Raw genomic sequence first — 26,687 nt, 5'->3', positions numbered from 1 at the left:
TCCCCAATCCCTGTGGGCCTCTTGGGCCCAGCGCTTTAGCTCTGCACCTCCTTCAGGACTGCCGGTTGTCTCCCGGTTTCACTCGTCCAACGGGGTGCCGGGTCCCCTAAGACAGACCTGGGTGGGGGCTGGGCAGGCGCCAGGCCACGGTGGGCTCTACAGGGGGCTCGTGTGTGGCTCTCCCTCCTCCCTGGCAGGCCCAGGAGGAGCCGTGCCTGAGGCCAAGTCAGGAGAAAGGACGACGGAGAGCCAGGTGCAGTCCCTAAAACAGGCTCTTTAATAACATTATGTCTTCACTGAAGAGCTTCGCTTTTCCCACCCAGCGCCGGGCGGGGGCCGGCAGGGTCCGTGGGACGCACGGCCACGTGGGCCATCGCCCCGCGGCCGGGCGGGTCCGGGTGGCCACAGGGCCTTGGTGCCGCCCGCGCCGGCCTAGTAGAAGGAGTACTGGTTCTCGACGGCGCGCGTGCGGCCCCGGGCGCCCTCTCCCGGCCCGGTCTCTGGGGGCTCGTCGGCGCCCCCGCCCGCCGCCTCCAGCCGGCGCTCGGCGCTGTTGCTGCGGCTGCGCGCGCTCAGCGGGCCCTCGACCGGGCGCGAGGCGCCGGGCACAGACGCTGCCGAGGACGACGAGGCGGATGAGGACGAGGCGCCGCCGGCCTCCGAGGGCGAGGCGGGCGGGCAGGCGGCCGCGGCGAGGCTGGAGAAGTAGTGCTGGCCGGCCGGCTCGCTCCAGCAGGTCGGGGGCGCGGGCGCAGCGCTGGGCGAGGGCCCCGGCTCTGCAACGGGAGACCGCGGGCCGTCAGCGCCAAGCCTGGGCCCTGGCCACCCCCCGACCCCCAGTCCCGGCGTGCAGACAGGGGCCAGAGCCCCGGAGGAACGGGGTGGCCTGGCATCACACAGGGAGCCGGGAACCCGAATTCAGCGCGCCGGGTTCCAGCCCACCTCCCCGATAACTAAAGTCATGGGTATAGGCGGCACCCGCGTGCCAGGCACCCTCACTCACCCCTCCAAGGCTTCCTTCCTTCAACAGCTCAGCACTGAGCCCCACCTGTGCAGGGATCTAAGGGACTCCACCCCCTTCCACCTGCCGGGAATTACTCAGGACACGGATCCCTCAGGGCTGCCGCTCTCCCGCCAATCCTGATGCCCGGGTTGCTTACAACTTGCCCAAGACCGGGAGCTCATCCCACGGGTCTAGCAGGGTGGCAGCCTGAGGGTGATGCCCTCCCCCACTGCCCACCTGTCTGTTTGCACGGGCCAGGTAGGGGCATCTTACCAGGTGGGGGGCCCTGGGCCCGCACATAGCTGCGAAGGGTGATGTCTGCAGAGCCCCCGGACTCCAGCGGGATGGGGTGGGTGTGGAAGTGGCGGAGCATGTCGAGCACAGACTGGAACCACAGGTGCTGCACGTGGCACTGCCCGTGGCCGTTCAAGGACAGGCGCAGGTGCTGTGGGCATAGATGGGTGTGGTCAGTGTGGGGTGCGGGGGTCTTGGACTGGCCCCACGCTTGGCAAGTGCCTTGGAAGGTCACAGGGAGGACCAGGTCTCACAGAGGCCACAGGGGTGGTGTCAGAGTGGGGGCGCCTCACACATGAGCCCATCTTAGGGGGGCGGGGGTCATGCCTGTGGTGGGGATGGGGAATGAGGGCCACAGAGCCAGGCTGGGACTGGAGGGAGCATGCATCTGTCCCTATGCTGGGAACACCCACATCAGGCCCCTCGCACACCCCCTCCGTCCCTAGTCTCCAAAAGCCCTAGAAGGTAGAGATTACAGCCTCCATATTAGAGATGGGGAAACCCAGGCACAGGGAGGGGGAGACTCGCCAGCAGCCGCAGAGCACAGAGCTAGGAAGAGAACTCGTGTTTGGGTGACCCTCCCAGCCCAGCAGCTAGAGGTCTGCCCACTGTCCCCGTACAGGCAAAGCCCAGCAGGCTGCAAACAACCCCCAGGGAGGCTGGGGACGAATGGCTGCAGACACTGCTCAACTGTGCTGCAGCGGGAGAGAGAGCAGCATGGAGGAACAGCGCCCACGTGGGCCAGGCGCCTCAGGGAGAGAGGAGCCACAGGCCTGCGGTCTCTAGTGGTGAGCCACAGGTCTCTGGCTTCGGCCCTTGTTTGCTCCATGTGTATCTCGCAAGGGGAAGAGTGGCCGTCTCTGGGGTGTGTGTGGCAACAGGGGTGATGATAGGAGGGTACATGGGATGGGGGAGCTGGCCTCCTAGTACAGGAGAGAGAAACCCTGGGGAGGAGGGGAGTGTTCCCACGAGTGAGTTCTGCCATTCGGCAGGGCCAGAAGTTGCCAGAACAGTGTGGGCAAAGCCGGGGAGACGTTCCTTTGGGCTCAGCCCAAAAGGAACAACATAGTGGAGTCACATGACAGCTGCAAGTTGGGGTGGGGCCTTTGGGGACAGAGACCCAGGGCAGAGCTGGGCCCCAGGGAGCGTGTGCCTCTCAGTCTTTGGAAAAACATTCCAGACATTTCTTATCTGAAGGTGAAAAGTGAGGCCTCGGAAGGCAGAGGTCTTCCTTCCCCGGAGGTGTATGAGTGGGAAGCTGCTCTATCCCGCCACTAACGTCTCCAGCTCTGCACAGGACTCTGGACAGACACCGTGCTCTGAGAGGCACCAGCTGTGGTGAGTACAAAGTTCAGGGCTGGGCTTTGCCCTGGAAAGAGTGGAGCCTCCGGCTCTGTCTCCCCTCCAAACATCCTGACCCCACCCCCCGACCCCACCCGCCTGCCCCATGCCCCACGGTGGGCTGGGCACCATCCGAGCCTCAGGCTTGGGCATGCATCAGATCTGGGCCCTCCGAGGAGGCTGCCTTGGGGCCGTGCTGGCTGAGAAGTGAACTCCGGGTCAGCCTGCCGGGGACAGCGTAAAGCGCCTGGTTGTCAGAGGAGCTGGTGAGGGCAGCTGCTTTCCAAGGAGGAGTCCCCAGGGAAGCGCTGCCCATGGGGCCAGGGGAGGGCCTGAGCCGGGCCAGCCGGGGGCTGGGACACTGGCTGCCAGTGCAGGCCTGGAGCAGGAGTCCTAGGGTGCCCCCTCCTCCAGCAAGGACTGAGGGAACTGTGTCCTGGGCGGAGCCAGGGCTGGGTCTGTTTCCTTAGCGGAAACTCAGGATGGGGGGAGGGGAGTTTGAGGTTCCTGCCCACTCTGTCACACTGAAACCCCCCACGGTCACTGGACTTTCTGTCATGTTTTCCTTTGTGCCTTATGTCATTATTAGCACGCATGCCCCTCCTTGAGAGCCCGCCTTCTGGGTTCACAGCCGTGCCTTTGCCCTGACCCGTCTGGACCACTCTTCCACTTGTCTTCACCTCAAGGATTCTCTGTCCATTGCACGTCTCAGGTCAAGGTCCTCTCCTACTCTGGCTGGTGGGGTCAAAAGCCTCTTCTGGCGCCCCCTGCTCTGTGGCCCTCCTGCCGGGCCCAGCTCCTCCTCTTCTGCCGGGTTCTCTAGGGCCCGCCGTGTGTGGTTCCCTTCCACAACCCCTGGCCTGGTCTGAGCACAGGCCTGGCCCGCAGCGGGGGACCACGAGGGGCTGGTGAGCTGTGCCGAGCAGGGGACAAGAGGGGCTCTTGGGTGCTTGGAGCATTGGTGGACCCCAGCCCTGTACTGAGGTGGCTCTCAGTGGAGACCCTCAGGAGCCCTGGTGCTACGTGATCCCCAACGCACAGGGTCAAAGTCAAACCCTCAGAAGGGCCCCGCCTCCTGGGGGCTCGGCCACCAGCAGGTGATTTCCCCACCGGATAATGGCGAAGCCATGTCTGGGGCAGACTGCAGCCCCACGGAGAGGTGCAGGAGGGATGCGAGTGATTCGGAGCATGGCCGGGGGTAGGCCCGGCCTGTGGGAAGCCATGCCACCCCTACACCCATGGAGCCTCCTCCTGGGCGCAGGTGCAGCCTCAGGACCAGCCCCACCTCAGCCCGCCTCCCCCTGGGCTGGATACTTCCCCCCTGTGCCCCCCGCCTTCCCTGACTTACCTTGGCCTTGCCCTGGAAGTTGAAGGTCAGCACGTACTCCCCAGGCCGAGTCTCACTCTGGCGGATCACGAAGAGGCCGTGGCTCCGGGGCCCGCCTGCCAGAACCAGCTGAGCTGCCTTGACCCGTGACAGTGTCCCGTGGAACCAGGGGTAGTCAGAGAGCTCCAGCTCGGGCTCAGCCTCGGGCTCCGGCTCTGCTCCGTCCTCCACTGCAGAGGGATGACAGTGTGAGAGGCGTGGGGGAGAGAGGGGGCACGTAAACGAGAAAAGGGGTGCATCACCTTGTTGCATGTAAGATGCTGCTCAATAATTCAGAACGAGGCAGGGAGCTGACCCGCCCACTAAACATATGAGGTAAACTGAGGCACGGAGAGGAGAAAATGATAGAATAAGAGAATGTAGATTTAAACTACAGACTGGTTTAGCCAATAGCTTCATGATAAGAATGTATCAAATGATGGGATGGGTGCCTTTTGTCTCAAGGAAAGACCATTAATAGCAATTGGTGGCACTTCCCTGGTGGCGCAGTGGTTAAGAATCCGCCTGCCAATGCAGGAGACACAGGTTCGAGCCCCGGTCCGGGAAGACCCCGTGTGCCGCGGAGCAACTAAGCCCGTGCGCCACAACTACTGAGGCTGCACTCTAGAGCCCGCGAACCACAACTACTGAGCCCACGTGCCACAACTACGGAAGCCCGCCTGTCTAGAGCCCATGCTCGGCAGCAAGAGAAGCCACCGCAACGAAGAGTAGCCCCCGCTCGCCGCGACTAGAGAAAGCCCGCGCGCAGCAACAAGGACCCAACGCAGCCAAAAATAAATAAATAATTAAAAAAAAAAAAAACAATTGGCAAATGGTTTCTGTTCTCATGTAACACACATTAAATGTTCTTGCACCTCCTGAACCAGTAACAGAACTCCTCAATACCCCAGCTGTATCTGCTGGTATGTATAACATCAGAATATGCTTATTTCATAGTCATCGTCCAGTTTTCTCTGGTTTGGTGGGATCACTTAGTTTCCTGGGGTCACTCTCTAAGTCGGCAACAAACCTGGGAACAAATCAAGTGTCTGTGTCCCCGAGCCCTCGTTACAACCCTTTGCACCCCTTTCTGTGAGCATTTTCTACTGAAACCAGGGCCCGTGGGAGGGGTCACATTCCTGGACTAGCCTGCAAAAGCCAGAACAACCGAGTAGCTGTGCAAAGGACCCAGTGGGATGAAATGTCTGAGGCTCAGGAAGGGCTTGGGAGAGGCCTGGGGGTGCCTGTGGCCTCGGGCGGGGGTGCAGGGAGGGGCAGCAGGAAGAGTGCAGCCCCACTGCACCTGTGTTATTGCTGTCACTGCCGCTGCCACCTGGGGACTCCAGGGTCTCCAGGAAGGTCTCCAGCGGGACATGGACCAGGGACTCCCCGACGGCATCTCGAGCTCGGCTGTGTGGGGCTGTCACCACGGCTGCCGTTGTCTCTAGGGGCCGGGGCAGGTCCGCTGCTGGAGAAATGGCAGGTGAGAAGCACGTCTGTCTGTCTGACCATCTTTGAGCGACCGTCCCCTCCGACCCTGCCTCCACTCCTCCAGCCAGCTCTGTCCCCACCTACCATCCGTCAGGAGCTCACAGCTGCAAGAGGCCACACGGCTGGCCAGACAGCTTCCCCGGGCACAGGGGAGATCGGCATCTTCCTCGCTGTCCCTGCGAAGGCAAGAAAGCGCAACCATGTCCTGCCATGGGACTCGGACCGCAGGCTCATGGAGCCAGGCGGTGGCAGACAGTCCCAAGGCCGGCATCAGCCCTGTCCCTCTGCCACATCCTCAGCTTGCTCTGTGGCCACCATGTGAGTGACCGGGCCATATGGAGATGTCTCCTGGTGCGTGCAGCTCTCCTGGAGGTCACATGACCCCTGCCCCCTAACCCATGACAGGCTGCCCTCCTCCTAGGATCCCACGGAGGCCCTCATACAGGGGCAGGGCATGGTGGTAGGCGGGGCCGGGGCCAGCTCCCTTCCCTGCCCTGGGCCTTTGTCTCCCCATCTGTGCCACAAAGTGAGCTTCACCTTCACGAGGGCTGGGGAACGAGTGCGTGGAGCCGATGGCGGGGAGGGCGGCAGGGGAGGGATAACGACCACTTTGGGGAGGGGGGTGGCGGGGTGGGGGGGCCCTGGGAGGCACTCAGGACTTTAATTGTGCTTCCTTAAATGAACCTGGTAATTCGGAGGCAGCAGCCCCTCCCCCGGGGCTTCGCTCACCCCAGTAGCCAGAGCTGCTGCCAAGCGCTCAGCCTGCTGGCCCGCCTGCCCCCCCTCCTCCCGGCCTCGGGCCTCTCCCGCGTGGTGCCGCCAGCCTCCCTGCTGTTCCTCCCGCACACGGCTGACCACAGCTGCCCTTATTACCAGCCGTGGCTCCCCACTGCCCCGACCTACCAGCTTCCGGCGCTCTCACGGAAGTCTCCTCTTCATGGGCTCTAATTCCAGTCACCCGAGGGCCCCGACATTCCCCGCGAGTCCCGGGTCCTCGCACACCTCCACAGCCTTCGCTGGGCTGTTCTCTCTGCCCTCCTCCTTGCCGCCCCCGGCACCCTCTGCCAGGCTCAGGCCCACCCTTTGTTTAAGCCGCAGAGAAGGGGGCACCTCTACCACTACAGCTTCTCGGAGCCCCAGGACTGGATTAGGGGCCTCCCGGCTGGTCCCCCACCCCTGGCACTTTGGGCTCACCCCATCACTACCCCTCTCCTAGTGGTTTCAGCCTCCCCTGGCGTGAGAACAAGACTTGATTTAACTTCCCTCCAAGTCCCCAGACCCTAAACCTACAGAGCCTGCTGGGAATGGGGGTGTGGGTGATCTGGCCAGCACCCACCTGGATTGGACTGCAATGAGAAAAGCCCATGTGTCGAGCTCAGCTCCTGCCCTCCCCGTGAAGGCTGGACCAAGGGCACAGCGAGCTAGGCCCCCCCACCCCATCTTCCCATCCTAGGAGCACTCGGGCACTCACCCAGGGTCCACACAGCCCTGGATGCTCAGCTCCTGCCCTCCCCGTGAAGGCTGGACCAAGGGCACAGCGAGCTAGGCCCCCCCACCCCATCTTCCCATCCTAGGAGCACTCGGGCACTCACCCAGGGTCCACACAGCCCTGGATGCTCAGCTCCTGCCCTCCCCGTGAAGGCTGGACCAAGGGCACAGCGAGCTAGGCCCCCCCACCCCATCTTCCCATCCTAGGAGCACTCGGGCACTCACCCAGGGTCCACACAGCCCTGGATGCTCAGCTCCTGCCCTCCCCGTGAAGGCTGGACCAAGGGCACAGCGAGCTAGGCCCCCCCACCCCATCTTCCCATCCTAGGAGCACTCGGGCACTCACCCAGGGTCCACACAGCCCTGGATGCTCAGCTCCTGCCCTCCCCGTGAAGGCTGGACCAAGGGCACAGCGAGCTAGGCCCCCCCACCCCATCTTCCCATCCTAGGAGCACTCGGGCACTCACCCAGGGTCCACACAGCCCTGGATGCTCAGCTCCTGCCCTCCCCGTGAAGGCTGGACCAAGGGCACAGCGAGCTAGGCCCCCCCACCCCATCTTCCCATCCTAGGAGCACTCGGGCACTCACCCAGGGTCCACACAGCCCTGGATGCTCAGCTCCTGCCCTCCCCGTGAAGGCTGGACCAAGGGCACAGCGAGCTAGGCCCCCCCACCCCATCTTCCCATCCTAGGAGCACTCGGGCACTCACCCAGGGTCCACACAGCCCTGGATGCTCAGCTCCTGCCCTCCCCGTGAAGGCTGGACCAAGGGCACAGCGAGCTAGGCCCCCCCACCCCATCTTCCCATCCTAGGAGCACTCGGGCACTCACCCAGGGTCCACACAGCCCTGGATGCTCAGCTCCTGCCCTCCCCGTGAAGGCTGGACCAAGGGCACAGCGAGCTAGGCCCCCCCACCCCATCTTCCCATCCTAGGAGCACTCGGGCACTCACCCAGGGTCCACACAGCCCTGGATGTCAGCTACCCACGAGTGCTTCTGCAGGGAGTCGATGGTCTCCAGGATGTACTCTGCTCCGTTCTCCACCTGGGGAGGGGGTGGCGAGAGTCCAGATCACGGTCAGCAGCCTCAGCGGGGGCTCCCGAGCCCAGGACAAACGGCTCATCCCAGCCCTCCGCCTTGGGGGCTCACTGGTGAGGGCAGCAGGAAAGACAGTGGGGTCCCGGGGCGGAGCCCACACGCTCGGCAGCCCCTTCCTCCTGGGCCCACCGCTGGGGATCGTGGAGATGATGTCCAGCCCTGCTGAGCCCAGGTCCTCAGGCCCTGGAGATGGCCATGCTGGCTGGGTAAGGGATGGGGAGGTGGGGTGGAAGGGCATCACAACCCTCAAGTCTGTGAGGGGCCGGCTGGCCCAGCACTGAGTTGAGGGCCCACACGCCTTTGCGCCTGGAACTCCGCCTCTGTGGCCACACCCCTGGGATAAGAAGCCTCCAGAAGGGAAACAAGGAGGAGAAAGCCGGGCCGAGTGTGATCCTGCATATACATTGTCTGAAGAACTCTTCCCAACAGCCCCGTGAGGGAGGTGATGCTTTCCCCATTGCACAGATGAGAAGACTGAGGTTCAGAGAGCTCAGGTAACTCTCTCAAAGTCACACTAGCGCTCGGCGGAGGTGCTGGGGCCCGAACCTAGGTCTCTAAGGCCAAGGCCTGGGCTCTGATCTTCTTGTCGCGTGTCTCAGTAGAAAGCAGTTGGACTCCCAGCATCTCAGAGCTGGGACGGTCCTCGGAACTTCCTTCATCCCCTCTCTGAATGGATGGGGAACCTGAGGCCCACGGCGGGCCCGGCAGGTGAGCCCGTTGGCCTCAGGGCTTCTGAGCGTAATCAGAGACACAGAGGCCACCCAGCTGTCGGGGGCGAGGCTCTGACCTGTCTCATCCAGCAGATGAGAGCGCCAGGCAGGGAGGGGCCGTGTCCTCAGCCCCCGCCTGGGGTGACTCAGGGTATGGGGTTGGCAGATGTTTGCTAAATGAATAAGACAGTTCATGACTAAACAACCAGGGACAGTAGAAACATAAACCCAACCGGGAGCCTGGAGAGGAAGTGCGGGCGCCCTCCATGCAGCTTCGGGTGGGTAGAACCGGGCCTCCTTGGGGACTTGGCCTCACAAACACGCTCTAATCCTCCAAGGAGGCACAGGGCCACAGCCCTGGCAGCCCGGAGCCGTGTCCTCAGCAACCCAAGCAGGCCACCCTGGCGATGTGGAGCCTGGGAAAAAGAGGAGCTGCCCCCAGACTCACTGGGGTGCCTCCCTGCCCACCCTCAGGGCCTTTGTGCCCTCTGTGGGACCAGGCAGGTTCCCACACTCCAGTGCTGGTGACAGGAGCATTTGCATAACTGCTGCAGGCTGGCTACCAGTTCCTGTCTGTGGGGTGGGTGGCTTGCTGACTCCAGTGGGGGAAGGGAGGGGAGGAAGTGAAACTCAGGACCTTCACCCAGGCGCGGGAGGAAATGGGAACGGGGCCGCACACGGTGGACTTGGACGACACCTGGGGCATTTGGCTTTGGAGCCCAGGCCAGGATTCACATCCTAGCCATGTGCTTGACATCTGCGTAGGATCCTGGGACCCCCAACCAGGGCTCCCTCCCCCTGCCCTGCTGCTGGTCCTTTACCCTCACCTCCCCCGACACTGCCCTCAGGCTCTGCCACCCATGAGGGATCTGTGGGGCCCGGGGTGGGGCTCACCTTGAGCACGAACGTGTTGTCCTTCTCCGGCATCTCCAGGGGCATGGTGGTGCGGACCTCAATGATGGCCGACAGAGGGATGCTGACTTTGGGCCTGGAGGCCTGGGAGGCCAGAGAAAAGGACAGTGAGACAGTGGCCCCAGGGCCTCCTGAAGCCCTCTCCCCCCTCCCCACTCCCAGAGGTCAGGGCAGCCCTCAGCTTAGGATGTCAGGCAGCCTTGGCACAGAGGTGTCCCAATCCCCATTTCACAGATGGGTAAGTTGAGGGAGTTCCTGGGAAACAGAGGGACCTCCGCATACAGTCACACAGCGAGTCAGGGACAGAGCTGGGACTGACATGAGTCTCCCACCTCTGAGCCCTGAGGGGGTGAACTCTGCCCCAGCTGCCCTTCCGCCCAGCGCACCTACCGGATCTGTGGTTTTCACATTTTTCACCTTGACCCATAGTAAGAAATACATTTGACGTTGTGACCCAGTACACACACACAGGTAAAAATATCTCTGAAACACATGTTTCACCAGACAATATTTACCCTGACTGTGTGATGGAGTGTGAGATTTTCTATTCTATTCTAGTTCATTTAAAAAAAAAATGCTCATCTCCCCCTTCAGACTAGATTTTCCACAGCACAGGCCTGGAGCCTCAACTCAGAACAGGACTCCTGGAGCCGGGCAGGCTGTGTCTCTAGGTGGAGGCAAAGGGACCAGTGTGGGATTTAACCAAGGTGAGCCGGCAGGACTCCTGGGGACGGCCACTCCGTACCTGGACCCCCCACTCTGCCCCAAAGCTCCTGGCTCTGGCCTGAAGGCCCCCGGGGCTGCCTTGAGACTGAGATTCCTGGCAGGGCTTGGGCTTTGGGACAGGGGCTTTCTTAGGAGGAAAGGGAAGGGCCACACGTTGGGTGGGCAGGCGGATGGGAATTCCTGGCAGCACTGGCTGCCATCCAGCAGAGCAGGGCTGTGCTTGGGGCGGTGACTGCGAGGCTCAGCTGACCGTGGCAGGCCATCAAGCCAGCCAGCGGGGCAGGGGCCGCGGTCCTGGAGTGGGTGGAGCGGACAGGTCTGCAGTGAAGGCTGGTCTGGGAACTATCGCTGGGCTCCCGCTGGCCACAGGCGGTGATTCCTCTGCCTTGCACTTGAGGCCCGCCTGTCTTGGCCTAGCTGCCTCTCAGCCGGCTCCAGCTCACTGTTACCACTTCCCTGGACGGAGCCATCAGGGTGTTTCACGACCCCAGACCATGGCTCACTCAGCCTGAGTCTCCAGAAATGCCTGTCCTGGGGCCCTGCCACCTGGTGAACACTTATGAAGCTTCTCCTCCTTGTGGCCCCCAGAGCACCCTGTGCTCACCCCACTGAGGTTTGTTTTACCATCCAGTCCAGCAAATATCACTTGGCTGGTGGTTCCCTAATGGCAGGGGGCCAGCATCATTGCTCCCTGGGTCCCAGGGCTGGCCGGCCTAGGGCTATGAGGGCACCTGGGGTCCAGGAGACTTTTCCTGCAGGGTGAGTGAGAGGGCAGGATGCTGGAAGCCTGACACACGGGGCTGTATGAAAGAGCAGGCTGAGGGTCCCCGAAACAGCCCCTAAGCCTGCAGACCCCAAGCCCCAGTCTGCTCCAAGGGTGCAGCTAGGCCTTCAGGGGCAAGAGGAGGAAGAAATCTGGACTGCGGGTGGGTGAACAAGACTCAAAGGCAGGAGGAGTGTCAGCAGGGGCTCCCCGTGGGGCTCATACACCCTGGAACCAAACATATTTGGGAAACCGGACCTGAGCCCTCACCAGGCATGCTTCCCACATGGCTCACTCCTGAATTCACAAACATTTGCATGAGAAAAGGAGGGTCTGAGGCCAGATCTTGGATAGGAACCCACCTGCCTTTCACAGAGGTTGGGAAAGTGACCCCTCAGGAAGCCTGCCCTCTGCCAGCGGTGAATGGTGGGCTGCAGAGGGCACCGGCTGCTGTGTCCCCTCCCTCGAGGGCAGCAGACGTGCTATCTACAGCTGAGCAGCTGTGGTTACCACTCAGGGCCCAGAGGCATTGAAGCCCTGCCCTGTGGGTGACCCTGGGCAAGCCCCACCCCACTTCCCACCCCTCACTGGGCCTCGCTCTCCCTGTCTGACAAACGGTGGAGTTGGGCTTAGTGGCCTATGACTCTCTCAGGGACCTAAAGGTGGGGGCCTGGGCAGGCAAAAAGTCCTTGGTGAGTCTGGGCATCCTGGGACTTGGGGAGAAAGCTCTTCAGAGAGTCAGTGTGTCCCTGGGAGATCACCTCTCATGCGGCTCATGGGCACCCCGCCTTGGGGAGCCCACACCCTGCACCTCCAGGGGAGAAAGGCAAGGGGGAGCATCCAGCGTCCCGACAGACAGGGAGATGGAGAAGGAGGCAAGACGCAGGGTGGCTAAAGACAGCGGGGAAAGAATGGGCCCAGAGGTGGGTGAGGGCCCTGGGCGGACAACCCTCCACCCTTCCAAACCTCCCAGTGCACCAGGAGCTCCCAGCTCCACGCTCCTTTCATTCCCGAGACCACCAGGGTGATGGGTATAATTAGCTCAGCTCTGCCTCCCGCGAGCTGCGTGACTTTGGGCAGCCCACACCCCCTCCCTTCGTTCCCTTCTCTTCTTCTGTGACCTGGGGACCATGCTGCCCGCCTTGCCGGGGCAACTGGGAGGATGAGGGCTCTCAGAAAGCGGGCTCTATTGTTAGAGTTATTCCCTCTTCCCAAACAAGGCAGATTTGCTCCCCTGGAGGAGACCCAAAGCTGCCCTCAGGGCTCTGACGTTGAGCCCCCAAGAGACGGGAGGGCACAGTGCACTCAGGTGAGCGGCCATGCTGCTGACAGCCAGCAGAAGCTTAGCTTTTGAAATCTGGGCCGGAAAGGGGCCACCTGGGCAGGGGCTGGGCTGGAGCGTGGCAGCTAAGCTGGGGGACAAGCAGATTTCCCCTGAGCCAGATGCAGACCTCCGGCAGGCCCTCTGTGAGTGTGCCAATGTCATTGCCTCCTTTCCTCTCTGGGGAGGCTCCAGCCACCCAGGGGCCCCAGGTGAGGAAGAGGAGTCCAGGCAGCCAGGCTCTCCAATACCTCCAAGAACAGTACCCAGAACCCCTTCTGTAGCCAGAGGGCCCTTCTGACACCTCACAGGCAGAAAAAGAGGGCCTGAGGGGTGACTCGTCCCAGAGGCAGAGGGGGGCCCCTGGCATCCCACGCTCCTGACCCTGAATACTCCATCCTGCCGATCAGCTCAGGCAGTGCGGTCCCCGAAGCCAGCCCCTCCACGGTCCCCCCAGGTGGGGGTGGGCACTCACCTTGGGCGGCACGAAGAACTCTAGGCGGAAGCGCTCGCCTGCCACGGCCCTGCGCAGGAGCAGGCGACACTTCTGCCACTGGGCGGCGCCCCCGGGGCCCGCGGCCGCGTCGTCGGCCACCATGAAGCGCAGCGCGCCCTCGCGCTGGATGTCCACCAGCTCCACCTTGGCCGCTAGCGTCCGCGACAGCCGCAGGCGCCGCGTCCACTTGTCGCGCGGCTCGGCTGGGGGCTCGGCGGCCCGCGGGGCGGCGTCGGGCTCGGGCGAGGAGCGCCGGTGCCACATGTCGCGCACGCCGTCCACCACGCACAGGCTCATATTGCGCAACGAGAAGCCCTTGCGGACGCGGGCCTTGGCCGCCGCGTGCGCCGACACGTCCTCGGAGCTCCGCGAGTAGCCGTAGGGCGCGGCTTTGAGCGCCGGGGGCCCCGAGGGCTCGGGCTCCATGGCGTCTGGGGGCTCGGCCGCTCCCCGGGGCGCCGGCCCGGCCACCAGCACGCGGCGCACCTCCTCGCTGAACACGTCCAGGAAGTTGGCGGCGAAGTGGCGGGAGAAGGAGGCCCCGGCGTCGGGCGTGTCGTAGGCCGGGTTGTCCCGCAGGAAACGGCAGAACTTGTGCGCGAAATCCACGGCGGCCGCCTGCGCGTGCAGTTCACAGAACTGCCGCCAGTCCGGGACCGGAACCGGGACCGGGACCGGGGCGGCGGCGGCGGCGGCGGCGGCGGCGGCGGCGGAGCCGGGGGCGGCACCATTCATGGCTCCCGTCCCATCGCAGCCCCCGGAGGCTGCAGGTGAGAGGAGCGAGTGAGTGAATTCCTGACCCATGTCCAGAGGGCCCACCTGCCCCACTCCCCCAGGGCTGTGTGCAAGCTTCAATGTGTGAGGACAACCAGGCAGGGGGGACACGTGTCTGCAAGAGGGGCACTCTCCTTCAAGCGGCAGTCTCAGGGAACCCCAAGGTCATTCCTGGGCTTGGCGAGGGAGGCTGGGATGACAGACGCCTTCAAGTGGGGTCCCCAATGACCCTCCAAGTGACCTCGCTTCCCTGAGTACCCTCTCCGGAGGGTCCCCAAAGTTTGGTGGACAGGAAGCAGTCATGTGCAATCCTCTTGGCTCTACCTTTGAAATATACCAAGAACCCCACCCCTCCTTTGCTCTCCGCCATCCGTGCTGCTGGCCTGGGACCCACGCAACCCTTTCTCCTGTCTGCAGTATTTTAGCAGCCTCTTCATTGGTCCCCCGGAACCTGACCTCACTCCCTATAGCCTGTTCTCCACCCAGGAACCCAGTCATTTCTGAAACATAAGACAGATCAGGCCCTCCGCTGCTCAGAATCCTGCAATGGTTTCCCACCCCACTCAGAGTAGAAGCCAAAGTCCTACCCACGGCCCCCAAGGCCTCACGTGACCTGCCTCCATTTGACTGAGCTTACCTCCCGCCACTCTTCTTGCCCACTCTGCTCTGGTCACACCTGAGTCCCATCCCAGGGCCTTTGCACTTGCGATTTTCTCTTGTACTTGCCTGGAATGTCCTCTCCCCACAACCCCTCACGTTTTTCAGGTTTCTGTTCAAATACCATCTTGTCCGATAGCTCTCCTTGCCCACCGCTCTATTTAGAATAAGAAATTCTCCACCCAGCGCTGGTGTCTCCGTGCCCTCTGCCTGCTTACTTTTCTCCACAGTGCTTATCCCCATCTGACAGTCTGTTTATCCACTTGCTTGGTCTCGTTCCACCGCCACCCCCCACCAGCACCACATCCTCCCCGGAGAATACCAGCTCCACAAGGCAGCGGTTTTGACAGCCTCGTATGTGGCTGTGTCCCCAGTGCTGGGTACATGGCAGGCACTCAGTGAACGCCGAATGAATGAATGAACAAATGAATGTGCTCAGCACGCCAGGCATGCCACAGCTGTCCCTGCCCAAGCCGTCACATGGGGCCTGAGAACACACAGCTTGTTAGTGACAGAACAGGGATTCTCACGCTGACTCTGAGACTCTGGGGGTCACCTCCCAGTGTGGATCCAGTATGACCAGTTTTTCATACTGGCATTGAAGGTGCCGCTTCTTCAGACTTCTTTCCCTCACCGTGGACTGGCTGCCTGCTCTACTTGTGTTCCCACCTCCTGGAATCCTGTTCTCTCCAGAGCTCCCATCCAAACCGGACCTTCCTGAAGAGGCCCTGACCGGGGAATCCCACCTTTGTCCTCCTGTCCCCAGGTGCCCCCACGCTTCCTCACTCCGGATCGCCAAACTGCGTGGTGTGTGTCTAGTCATCTGGGGGCCTTGCCCCCTCATCCCCCATCACTCCTGGGGGCACAGGCCCAGCCATTCTGTTTATGCATCTCGTCCCCAACAGGCCAGGGTAAAAATTACTGGTGGAGAAGAAGCGGGGTGCTGCGGTCCTGCCCTGCCTTAGGGAGCCCCTGTCTGAGGGGGCCGGCCAGTGTTAGGGGAACTGAGACAGGGGGTCATGCCCTCGCCTGCTTTGCAGGATCCCCACAATTCCCAGCATGGCCCTTCCCTCACAGCTCCTGGGAGCACCATCTCCTCTCTCCTCTGGGATCCAAACTCTGTAACTAATCACCAGGTAAAAATAGCTGCCCCACTTCTGTGAGATCATCTGTGGGGCCTCTGGGCCATAGGGTACCGTGGGAATTCCCTCTCACCTTGGGGCAACCTGGGCCATCTATCTGCAGTCAATAACCACAGGACAGCCCCAGGGAGGAAACAGGCCACTTGATGAGGCCACTTAGCACTGAGGACAGTTTTCCTTCCAAACCAGAAGGTCTCCTCAGAGGCTCTCACCCCAGCACTGGGGGGAGAGTAGCAGGGAGTTCAGAGGGCTTCCTGGAGGAGGTGGGGCTTGCACTGGGCTTCATGCTGGCAAAGAGGATGAAGGGTGACTTCACTGCAGCCATGAGCAGTAACTCGGAGGCAGACTTTTCAGGACATGGGAGAGGGGCTGGGGGAGAACAGGGGCTGAGGCACCCATGAATATGGCTCATTCTGGGCCTTTCTCCTGCCCTGCACTTCCTTCTCATCTAGCTAACTCCTACTCATCCTTCAAGAATGAATCCAGGGGCCACTTCCTCCAGGAAGCCTTCCCTGACCTCCCCTGCCTCCCCAGCCCAGGAGACAGGTGTTTCCTCTGAGCTCCCACAGTCCCTGCCTGTGCATCCCTCTAACGAGGCGCCCACCGCAGGGTGCCCCAGGTATCTGTTTCCATGTCTGTCTCCCACCTGGCACAGGCACTCCTTGGGGGCAGAAGGCAGGCCTGAGTCATATGCCCGGAATGGGGGTGGAGGCAGGAATGCACCTGCCACCGTCACCAAGGCCTTGGCCTGACCTGTGGAGAGCGGGCGTTTCTGAGGGTGGGGCGGGGACGAGGCCCTGCAGCTGAGTTTGTGAAGCCCCGTCCCTGGGCTCCAAGCCCATCCATTTACCCAGCAGGGCAGTGCTCCCCACAGGGGCCATCTCTCTCCCTCCTGAGACCACCAGGAGGGTCAGACTAGGTGACAGGGCAGCCTGGGAAGGGCTAGCACTGGAGCCAGCAGCAACGTGTGGATGCCCCACTTGCCATAATTTTGCCCTCCATGGGGCAGGTGGGGGCAGGGAGGAAGTCGGTCCCAGTGCCACATCCTCAAGCATCAATCCCCGCCCCTCCCACTCTTCCTGCTGGTTGAGAATATTCTTGGCAAGAAGGGGTAGAGTGGAGGGACAGGACCCAGGGGAGAGGCTTTCACTGGGTGAGGGGGCAGGGGGAGGGTCCCATCTAGGCCTCACTGGAGGCATGGGTGGAACTCGGAGAGGAATCTGCCAAGGGTAGGGGGCACATGTCCTAGGCAGGCACTGGCCTGGGATGCACAGAGGTTGGGGCTGCCTTGACCTCCCCCCTCCCCTGCCCTGACCTCTTGCTGACTGGCCAGGAGCCTATGGGCCTGATGCCCAGCACAGCAGCCCTCACTGTCCCCTGGGTCCAGCTGGGGCTACACAGAAGTGGCAGGGGCTGTACAGACAGGGGTAGAAGTCACAAGCAGCCGGGCCAGCCCGGGAGCCCCAGCCCTAGTTACAGACCCAGGCCCAGGCATGGCTCTCTGAGAAGGGGAGGCCGCAAGCCAAGAGGAAGACGGCTCAGCCCCAGCAGGGCACGGGTGTGCTGTCCCCAACTGCCCGTGGGCCAGAACTGGGGAGGAGACCGAGTGCAGGGACTCTGCTGACCTGGGCTCCAGGCCTGACCCCACTGCTCTCTGGGTGAAGGATGCTGACCTCAACTCCAGCCTCTGGGCCTCAGTTTCCTCACTTTAAAAATGAGGATGAGGGAATTCCCTGGTGGTCCAGTGGTTAGGAGTCCGCGCTTCCACTGCAGGGAGCACAGGTTCGATCCCTGGTCAGGGAACTAAGCTCCCGCAAGCTGCGTGGCATGGTGAAGAAAAAACAAAAAATGAGGATGAGGGGCCGCCCCTCCCTGGAAGGACAGTACAGGAAGTGGTCTCTGCTGTGTTATAATCCATGCGTACCTGTGGGTAGGACTAGGGCTCTCCAAACCTTTGGGTGGAGCCAGGAGGTCTTCAGGGACCAGTCAGTGTTACACCCAATCAATCATTCTGCAGGTGACCACAGACCCAGATGTGGGAAAAGCAGAGCCTCAGGGGGAGGGGAACCCAGAGGTACCAGAAGCAGGGTGGATGAACTCACCGGGCTCCTACTGTCTGGCCTGTCCGGGAAGGCTTATGGATTGACTCCAGCTGGCCCTGGGCTCTCCCTCCTCCAGTGGCTCCTTGGGAATTTCCGCCTGAGTCTCTGCCTGTGTTACTCTCCAGCCGGCTGGAACTTTCTTCCTCACTCCGCTGACTAGTCAAATTCTGCCCCACCTTTAGGCTATGTAAAACACTCTCCTCTTCCAGGAAGCCTTCCCCCTACACTGGCCCTTCCATCCTGAGCTCCCAAGGCCCCTGTGGTCCTTGGCCCTCTTGCTTCCATGGGCCGGGTCCCAGCTCCCCCTCCTCTGGCCCCAGGGAGCCAGGAGAAACCTGCCGAGTCAGTGCGGGACAGCAATGGACTGGCCAGTGGGAGATGTGGGCTCTGTCTCGGGCCAGGCCCTATGTCTCCCGAGGCCTCGGCTCCCCATGGGGGGCTGGAGCAGTGGCCTCCAGCGGCCCCTGTCATGGCCCTTGGACACTGAAGACTGGGGCCCTACAGTCCCTCCAGGAGTGGGACCAGAGGCAGGCAGGAGGTTGCCTCTCACCTTCACGGGCTTCTTCTATGAGGACTCCGGTGGAGACAAAGGGAGCCCCACCCCCATTCCGCCTGGCCTGGGGATCAGGTGGTGGCCCCCCAGTGGCCCTGGGTGGGCAGACTACCCTCCCCAATCCATCACCCTGGGGTTCTTCCAGGCTCAGCTGGGCTGTCTGGCTTCTCCTCCTGGAGCAATGTTTTTTGTTCCCATCTTGCCAGGGCCAGAGGGTGATGGGATGGGGCTTCAGGGAGGCAGGGCAGGGGGTGGGATGGGGAGGGAAAGCATAATCCAGTCCCTGCCTGTTGCCTTTCCAAGCCATGGACTCTCCTAACCCCTCTGCCAAGAACCAGACGGGAGAATCCCCCAACCCCCACCCGGTTAGGCTGGCCTTCCGGTGGTAAAAATAGCACTGACAATTGGAAAAGAGGAAAGAAAGCCAGCCATCAGCCCCCAGTGGCACGCAGTTCCGGACCCCATGGCCAGGTCATTCCTTAAAATATTAATGAGGCGGCCTAGCCACCCTGCTAATGGGCCGGTGACCAATCGATCCAGCGCACAGTGGGCAGCGGCCTGGAGGGGCGGGGAGGCACCGGCGCGGTCCAGGCCCACACCTGCGGGGGAGGGGGGAGTGTTCCAGGGAGCCCCAGCTGGAGCTGGCCTCCCCGCCACAGGAGACAACCAGCCCGCAGGGAGGGAAGGAGGCCCTGCAGAGCACACCAGCCGCCCAGCAAGCTGAAAGGCTGTCCTCCGGGTGGGGGGCAAGGCCTGAGCGGCACCCGCCTCTGTGCTGTGTTCCGGGGTGGGCTGGACAGTGCTACCCGCCCTACCGCGAACCACTCCCGATGGGGAAACCGAGGCCTCTCCTTGGGGCCTCCCCAACACAAGGAGAGGAGAGAAGGCCTCCCCCGGCTGCCCCCTGCCCTCTGGGAAGCTGGCCCCTACCACGCTCACCGATGTCCTGTCCTCCAGGCTTCTCAGGACCACCGGCCTGGCCCGGCCCAGCCCAGCCGACCGCGCACTTTACCACCAAGCCTCCTCCCAGCTGCCCTCCCGGCCTCTGTGGGACCGTATCCCCCGGTCGCCCCTCTGCACCCCGCCCCCTGCAGCACACAGACAACCTTCAGGCCCGCGACGGAGGCAGAGTACCCAGGGCTCATTCTGTTTCACTGTTGGTGCTTGGACGTTGGTTCTTAAATCTACTCCCTCCCCCCTCCCCCCCCAGAAAGTGTCCTCACAGGGCAGGCCCTGAACCAAGGCCTCCTGCAAGAAGGACGTGCGGCTGGAATTCCCTGACCTTCCCCACCCAGAATATCTGTGCTCGACCCATGACCCTGGCTGGAGGCGGCAGTGGGCGTGGTTTCTGGAACTGGCCGGGTCTTCGCTGCAGAGTGGGTCTGGGGAGGAGCTGATTAGCGACAGGGACAGGTGTGGATTAAGAACCCTTGGGACTCTGCCCCTGCCTGTGGGGGTCGGGGTGGGGGGAGGGAGGGGCGGCGCGGGACTCAGCTGGCTCTGGCTTTTCTGAGTATCAGTTTCCGCAGCTGTAAAGTGGGACCATCCTGCCCGCCCACGCAGACCCGCCTGCTTCGTGGTCCAAGGAGCGTCGCCGGGAGGTGGCTGCTAAAAGCTGGCGGAGCAGCTCTGTGCCCTCACGCCTTCCACGCAACTGCTAGCCTTTGCCGCCGTGGGAGCGGGGAAGCCCTTCTGCTGAGCCCCCGAGCTTGACAAGCCCCTCTGGCTCTGGGCCCTGCAGACCCCTGGTCCAAGGGGGCCCCACAGCTGCATCCGACAGCTGCTTCCATCACGGGGGCCCCGTGGCCGGGGCGTCTCCCCTCCTCCACATCTGACCATCTGACACATGGGACAGTGGAGTGGTTAAAAGCCCGAGATCTGGAGCCAGACCGGCTGGCTTTGAATCCCAGCTCCTCTGCTTCCTAGCCGTGAGACTCAGCCTCCTGGGGCCTCAGTTTCCTCATCTGTTAAAACAGAGGGTAAAAGAGCAATGACCTCAAAGGGCTGCCATGAGGATTAAATAAGTGATTTGTTTAACAAGCAAAGCTCCTCTGCTTCTACTTCCTAAATGTCTTGTATTCATTCCCTCTTTTCCTCCCACTCCTCTGGGCAGAGGACTCCTCCCAAACCTCCTTGTTTCTCACGATCCCCCCGAACCCCTGACAAATCCAGGCTCCACAGTGTGGCCAAGGTCATCTTTCTAGGACTCACATCCAATTGGGCTATGCCCCTGTTTAAAACCCTTCTCCTCTCACATCTTCCCTGCCAGGAAGTGAGGATTCTCCTGTCATACCGATGAGGAAATGAGGTTCTGGTGAAGGAGGTGACTAGCCCATCATTCACTGGATTTGTACTGAACTCCCACCATGTGTCAGGAGCCATGCTGGTGGGTCCAGGGCCACAGACTGGTGAGGGGGGAGTGTGAGGCCAAGTTCACGTCTGTCCCTTTCTGTAGCACGTGCTACTCCCAGCAGGGCTTTGTCACTGGGGAGCCCTCACTCTGAGGGCACAGTAGGGGGACCCAGGCCCTGCCTGGGGAAAGGAGATGGCCATTCTCAGAGGAGAGGGCTCTCTGACAGGCTGGAGGGCAGGGGAATCCAGGGCTGGGCCCTGCAGGAAGTCGACATCAGATGAGCAGGGAGCGGGGGCCCCAGGACAATAAGCTATGCTGGGGCCTGGGGGCTCAGGAGGGAAGCCTATCCTCCTTCAGGAGCACCTGGTGCTGGACAGCTCCTGGACAGGCTCTGTAGGTGGAGAGCAGGCTGGGATGGCTCTAGCCGCACTGGCCCTGCCATCCTGGCATTGCAGAGCAGACGCACCAACCCCTCTCCATCCTTGGCCTGAGCCTCGCAGTCCCTTCCTCTCTCCCGGTGTAATGGATCTCACCTAGGCCCTGATTCATAACCCTCCCAGACCTCTCTGGGCCATGGCCCAGCCCCGCAAATCTGCCGGACATCCCCGTCAACCCCTTAGCCCACCAGTCTGCCTTCCGGCTTTTTTCACGATACACGTACCAGCGACTCCTAACTGACACCTCCAGTGCCTCCCCTCGGTTCTGAGTATCCCAGAACTCGGTTCTGTAGTAAAGCATCCCCAGGCCTTTTCCCAAACAACTGAACTCCCAGCCTGGCTGAGCTCAGCCACCTCAAACGCCCCACATCCAAGTTTTAATACATCCTCTTCCTCCAACCCCTGCTTGTCCACTGCTCGGGGTCTCAACGTGCAGCCCGGCACTGCCCCACCTGCTTCTCTGCCCCAGTAGCTGGCAGGCCCCTGAGCCCAAGGGGCCCCGGGAACGCCCCCCCCTTTGTCCTGTCCCGGCCTCCACTCTGCCCACCCTGCCCCTGGTCCCTCTACAACACCACATGGCTTGTGGCCTGTCTTCTCTACCAAACCGTGAGTCCCCAGCTGGGTGTTATACCCGCCCCCAGCTGGGCCCTAGACACAGAGGGTCGGAAGTATCTGGAGAATGGAGCCCAAACCCTGCTTCACCCAGAGGAGCCAAAAGATGCCGTACTCCCACATACTGCTCTGCCCAAACAGGCATGGGCCGTGACCTCCTCTAGACGTTGAAGAGTCACCCCTGCTCTCCCCGGGACAGAGCACAGCCATAAAAACAGACGCACCCGGGCTTCCCTGGTGGCGCAGTCGTTGAGAGTCCGCCTGCCGATGCAGGGCACGCGGGTTCGTGCCCCGGTCCGGGAAGATCCCACCTGCCGCGAAGCGGCTGGGCCCGTGGGCCATGGCCGCTGAGCCTGCGCGTCCGGAGCCTGTGCTCCGCAACGGGAGAGGCCACAGCAGTGAGAGCCCCGCGTACCGCAAAACAAAACAAAACAAAAAAACCCAAAAAACAGACCCACCCAGGTGAGTGGGGAAGAGAAACCTCCCCAGTTTCCAAAGCTGCCGCCGCCCCTCCAGCCCCACGTGGACAGTGAAAGAGCAGGAAGCGAGGCAGGCTCTAAGACTGGACCCGAATGGCATGGGGACAGCTGCCAGGAGGCCCAATATACCTAAACTCCCAATTCCCTACAACCCAGAATAGACAGGCAGTGCAGGAGGTAGAAGCCAGTTTCTTGTCAGACAGAAGCGGTTTGGAAGCCTGGCTTGTTGGTTGAGTGACTTTGGGCAAGTCATTTCACTTCCTTGAATCTGTTTCCTTCTCTGCAAAATGGGGATAATAATAGAACCAAACCCCCAGGGTTGTTGTGAAGTTTACATGAGAAACGCCACAGAGGCCCTCAGCCTGGCACGAGTCAGCTCGAAACCAAATGCTCAGCCCTGGGGGTCCAGGCTCCACCTGAGTGGGGGTCCCACCTCCTAGGGAAGCTCACCCTTGGGTGTGTGAGGGGGTTCTCCTTGGGAGACCCACAAAGTAGGGAGGAGGGGTCTAGAGATTTTAGACAGAGTTTTCACAGTAAGGGTAAGAAAAAAAGCATATGCATTTACTCTTGACTCCTCAGAACCATTCAATTATCCCGCATCAGGATCTCCTGCCCATCATCATTCACGCCCTCTAGAGGGGGAGAGGAGGCAGTCTGTGGGAAACTGTCTCTGAGAACCCCATAAACGCCCTGAACCTTGCCACTGCCCCCACGGCCAGACCTCCAAAGTTCTTAGAGCTGAAGGGTTCTAGGTCACTCCCAGCCGATGGCCTCCTGGATGGGGCAGGGAGGCCAGGATGGAAGAGATTTGTTCAAAGTGGGGGGCAGGGTTGGGGGGTGGTTCAGCTCACACCCCCAACAGAGGCAGCCAAAGTCTCTTAGGGTAAGCATCCCCTGGCTCCTCCGTTCTCTTAGGGGTGCCCATTCACCCCATGCTCAGCGACCTGTGTTGGAGGGGGCAACTCTTGCCGGTCACCCAGCTAGGAGGTAGGCAGCACCATCCCCATTTTACAGGGTATTTAATGGAGGCTCAAAGGGCAAAGGTAGGGTTCAATCCAGGTTTGACTCCCAGCCCTGAGGCTCTCCCCTGCACCAGCTGGCCTATCCTTGTCCACGGTCACTCCTGGGGCTGTCCAGTCTGCCCCGCGCGGCTCCTGAGGGGTCCCAGTCATTGCAGACTCCTCCCCCTGAAGACCTCACTTCGTGGGCTGCTGGGGTCCCTGCCTCTGCCCGGTCCTGGCCCGCTGGTTTGGCGCGGTGCCGGGCCCCGCGCTGCCCGCAGGTTTATCAATGGCCGAGGCCGAAAGGACTGAATGGAGGGCATGAACCCGCCCCTTCTTAAAGGCGCCGGCCTCTCCGGCACCCTCAGCGATCCTCCCCCCTATCGAGGGCTGCAGGAGAGTTCCCAGGGTGGGCGGGTCGAGAATGGAGACCGTGAGAAAGAAGGCCTGGGCCAAATGGAGGGCGTGCCGGCCCAGCGACGGTGGTCTGGGTAGGGTCCCTCCCGTGGCCGGCACCCTCCTTCCAGGTTGGCCCTCCCCCAGCCCCCGCAGCCTAGGGAAGAGACCCCAGCGCTCCAGCCCCCCCAGCCCCCAGCCAGAGACCCCTCCTCCAGGGGGCCCGCTGCGCTCGCCCCACCAAGGGGCCTGGGCCCTGGGAAGGGGCCTGGGCGCAGCTGCTCCGGAGGCGGCTCGGCCCCTCCCGCCACTCCCGCCCGGCCCGGGATGGGGGTCGGAGAGCCGATCCCCGCCGGGGGGCGCGTCTCCTCCGTCGCGCTCCCTCCCACCCGCGCACACAAAGACAACACGCGCGGACCGGGGAGCGTGCGGCCGCGCTCCCCAGAGCAGCAGTGCGCACACACACGCGCGCCCTCAGGGACGGATGGAGTCCGGGGTGATGGACGGGGGGACGAGGGAACTGAGGACAAGCAGGCCATACCTACAGGCGCGCAGCTGTGGCCGGGAGGGCCGGGGCGCCGGAGGAGCGCTGCCCGGACCGCGGCCGGCCTCCCGGGGCCCGGCGGCTCATGGCCAGCGAGGGGTTCGGGGTCCCTCCGGGAGGGAGCTGGCGTTGGCGGCGGCTCCTCCCTCCGTCGTCCACAACCTCGAAGGCTCGTGCGCTCCTCACTGGCCCAGCGCGGCCCCGGTTCGGCTCTCTAGGCGGCCGAGCCCCGCGCGCTCCGAGCCCAGCCCCGCGCAGCGCGCGCCCCGCCCGCTCCCCCTCCTACCCTCTGCCCGTGCGGCGCGCGCCTTCCCGGCCCCGCCCCCGCCTCGGGCTCGGCCCCCTCGCCCCTCGCAGGTCCCGCCCCCGCCGCGCCCCCCGCCCTCAGCACGAGCCTGTTCGGCGCCCGCCGCTGCTGCTCGCGGCCTCCGGGTGGCGGCGGTGGCGGCGGCTGGACTGCCGAGCCTTGGGGCCCAGAGGGGTTAGGAGCTGGCTTGCAGCCGCTGCATTTGGGGCGAGAGTCCGCGGCCGCCGGGTCTCGCGGAGCAGGCTCCAAGCCAGGCTCCGGAATCCCCGCCGTGCAGAGGCGTCCCCCGGAGCCGGGGGTGGTGGCCCCGGGAGCGTGGCGGGTGGAGGCCGGGTGGGTGGCCTGAGTAGTAGGGTAGTGGGGTGTATGGGGCGTGGGCGCCCGGCGGGGGCCCCGGACCCTCCGGCGTGGGGACAGTGGGCGTCTCGAGAAAACCCAGATGTCCCAACGGGAGAAGTCAACGTCTGGTTCTCATAAATCCCAAGGGCGAGCACCACGCCCCCTCCCCCCAGCGCTCCGGTGCAGGAAATAGCCCCGGGGCTACAGGGCAGGGAAGACCCGAGCACAGGTCCCACCTCCCCACCTTCACAGTGATGGGGACACTGACGCCACCCGGGTAGGTCTTCAGAGGTCACACAGGGCTGATGGGGGGGAGGGGAACACAGCCCTGTCTTCCTCACTCCTGCTTGGTTCTGCAACCCCAAAACCCGGGGCATGGGTTAGGGCAGATCCCAGTCTGGCTGAAAGAACAAAGACTGCCGCTGGCCTTTGCGAAAGCTTGAGGACTAACCCCTGGGGAGCTGGGGGCCTCCAGGAGGCTTCCCAGAAGAGATGGAGGGGCTCCAGCAGGCCTGGAAGGCGCCCGAGAGGAGCAGAAGGGCATCAGTGTGAGCAGAAGTGTGGAAGGGCTGCTCAGAGATGAGACCTATTGCTTGCTCCTTGGGGGGTGCCGGACTCCTCCCCTCCTCTCCATTCTTGCCCCTGCCCCAGACCCTCAGTTCCCACAGGCAGTTAGATCTGCGGCTCCCTGCCTTTGCTAAACCCTCTGCAGCCCCACCTCTGGCCGTTCTGTGATCTACCATGGTCTTCCTGCTAGCTGGGAGTGCCTCCACATGTTGCCCTCCCCCACCCATAGTGACCTCTGACCTTTGTGACCTCTGACCTGTAGAGAGCTCTTTAACTTTTCCCAAAGCCATTTCGCATCTCTAATTTCCCAGGAAGCAGGACAGGCAAAGAAGGTTTTTTTCCCAGTCTTGTGGATGGAAAGGGTGGGGCCTAGAGAGGAGCGGTGGGCTGGTGAAGGTGGAGACTGCCCCGGAGTCCTCACCTCCGGCCTGCCAGCCCTGGGCTGCCCTCCACAGGGGCTCTAAAGCAAGGCAGGCCTGGTCTGAGGCCCTGGTACCCGGCCCCTACCCTTCCACACAGACCGGCTGCTCTCTCGCCAGGACCTGGCTAGCAAACACTTAGTGAAAGCTTAGGTGCGGACCAAACACCGTTTGGAGCTGCACAGAAGGCCTGGACATCTGGCTGGGAACCTGACCTATGAAGGGGGCTGGGAGGCGTGTGGGAGTGTAGGGGTGGGTGCGTGACCGCCTGCAGAGTGGGAGAGAGGGAGGCTCCACACTGCGCGGTCTGGCTGTGGACCCCACCCTCCTGGGAGATGGGAGAGCCTGGTCCCCCAGAGGACTAACCTGGTTCCGAGTAGTGGGCTGAGCTCCACTGGTGGGCTGTCATTGGCCAGGGAGGGTCGTGGGGTGTGGAGCCCCGGGCAGGACAAGAGCGCTGATCGCCAGGGAGGAGGAAGTGAGGGGTACTCTGACCTACAAGGAGGAACTGGTGGGAGAAGTGGAAGTGGCTGGGGTGGGGAAAGGGCCGGGGGGGAGTGATTAGCCAAGAGTAGCTCTGTCATGGGGACAGGAGTGAGGGTCAGGGAGGAGAGGTCTATCTGGTGTCCCCAAGGGCAGGAGGCTCTGTGGCCTTAGAGGACGTTCTGATGGGATAGATGATGAGGGACGCTGGGGTGGGACCCCAAAGGGGACCCCTGGAGTCACAAACTCTAGAGCATTCAGGGCTAAAACTCAGACAGGGATAGCGTGGGGGACTCTGGCCTGGTGGACTGCAGGGTGGGAGCTGGGTGTGGAGCCAGTCTCATGGGCCACCTGGCCAGTGGGATAACGCCAACCACCACAGACCAAGAGGAAGCCCTGTGTCTGGGTGGGAGGGGACCCACACCAGTGGGGCTGGGCTGGAGGCCAGGTGGCCTAGAACCTGTGACTCAGGGGTGTCCCCATGCAAGCCTGGCACAGGGGGCTTGGTGGGCAT

General features: G+C 62.6%; 1 protein-coding gene across 1 annotated transcript; it reads right to left on the bottom strand.

Moving 5' to 3' along the window:
* Positions 1 to 432: 432 nt before the first annotated feature.
* On the bottom strand, positions 433 to 26,687 carry SH2B2 (SH2B adaptor protein 2). The gene is made up of 10 exons (XM_065892371.1): positions 26,596 to 26,687; positions 26,057 to 26,220; positions 12,988 to 13,772; positions 9,685 to 9,786; positions 7,935 to 8,026; positions 5,580 to 5,671; positions 5,303 to 5,472; positions 3,987 to 4,190; positions 1,277 to 1,448; positions 433 to 776 (listed from the first exon to the last, which is right to left on the bottom strand). The coding sequence occupies exons 1-10, from the start codon at positions 26,685 to 26,687 to the stop codon at positions 433 to 435; spliced, it is 2,217 nt and encodes a 738-aa protein (XP_065748443.1).

Source organism: Phocoena phocoena, chromosome 15 (assembly GCF_963924675.1).
Source record: "Phocoena phocoena chromosome 15, mPhoPho1.1, whole genome shotgun sequence".
NCBI classification, from domain to species: Eukaryota; Metazoa; Chordata; class Mammalia; order Artiodactyla; family Phocoenidae; genus Phocoena; species Phocoena phocoena.
Note: the sequence above shows the minus strand (reverse complement) of the source record. Positions and strands in the feature narration are given on the sequence as shown.

What these genes read in the sequence shown, in the direction of transcription:
- SH2B2 (XM_065892371.1), bottom strand. Translation starts at nt 26,687, where the DNA reads ATGCCCACCAAGCCCCCTGTGCCAGGCTTGCATGGGGACACCCCTGAG. An exon ending in AGTTCTTCGTGCCGCCCAAG is followed by an intron (nt 9,787 to 12,987) that starts GTGAGTGCCCAC and finishes CTGGCCTCCCAG; the next exon opens with GCCTCCAGGCCCAAAGTCAG. An exon ending in ACAACACGTTCGTGCTCAAG is followed by an intron (nt 8,027 to 9,684) that starts GTGAGCCCCACC and finishes CCCCCTCCCCAG; the next exon opens with GTGGAGAACGGAGCAGAGTA.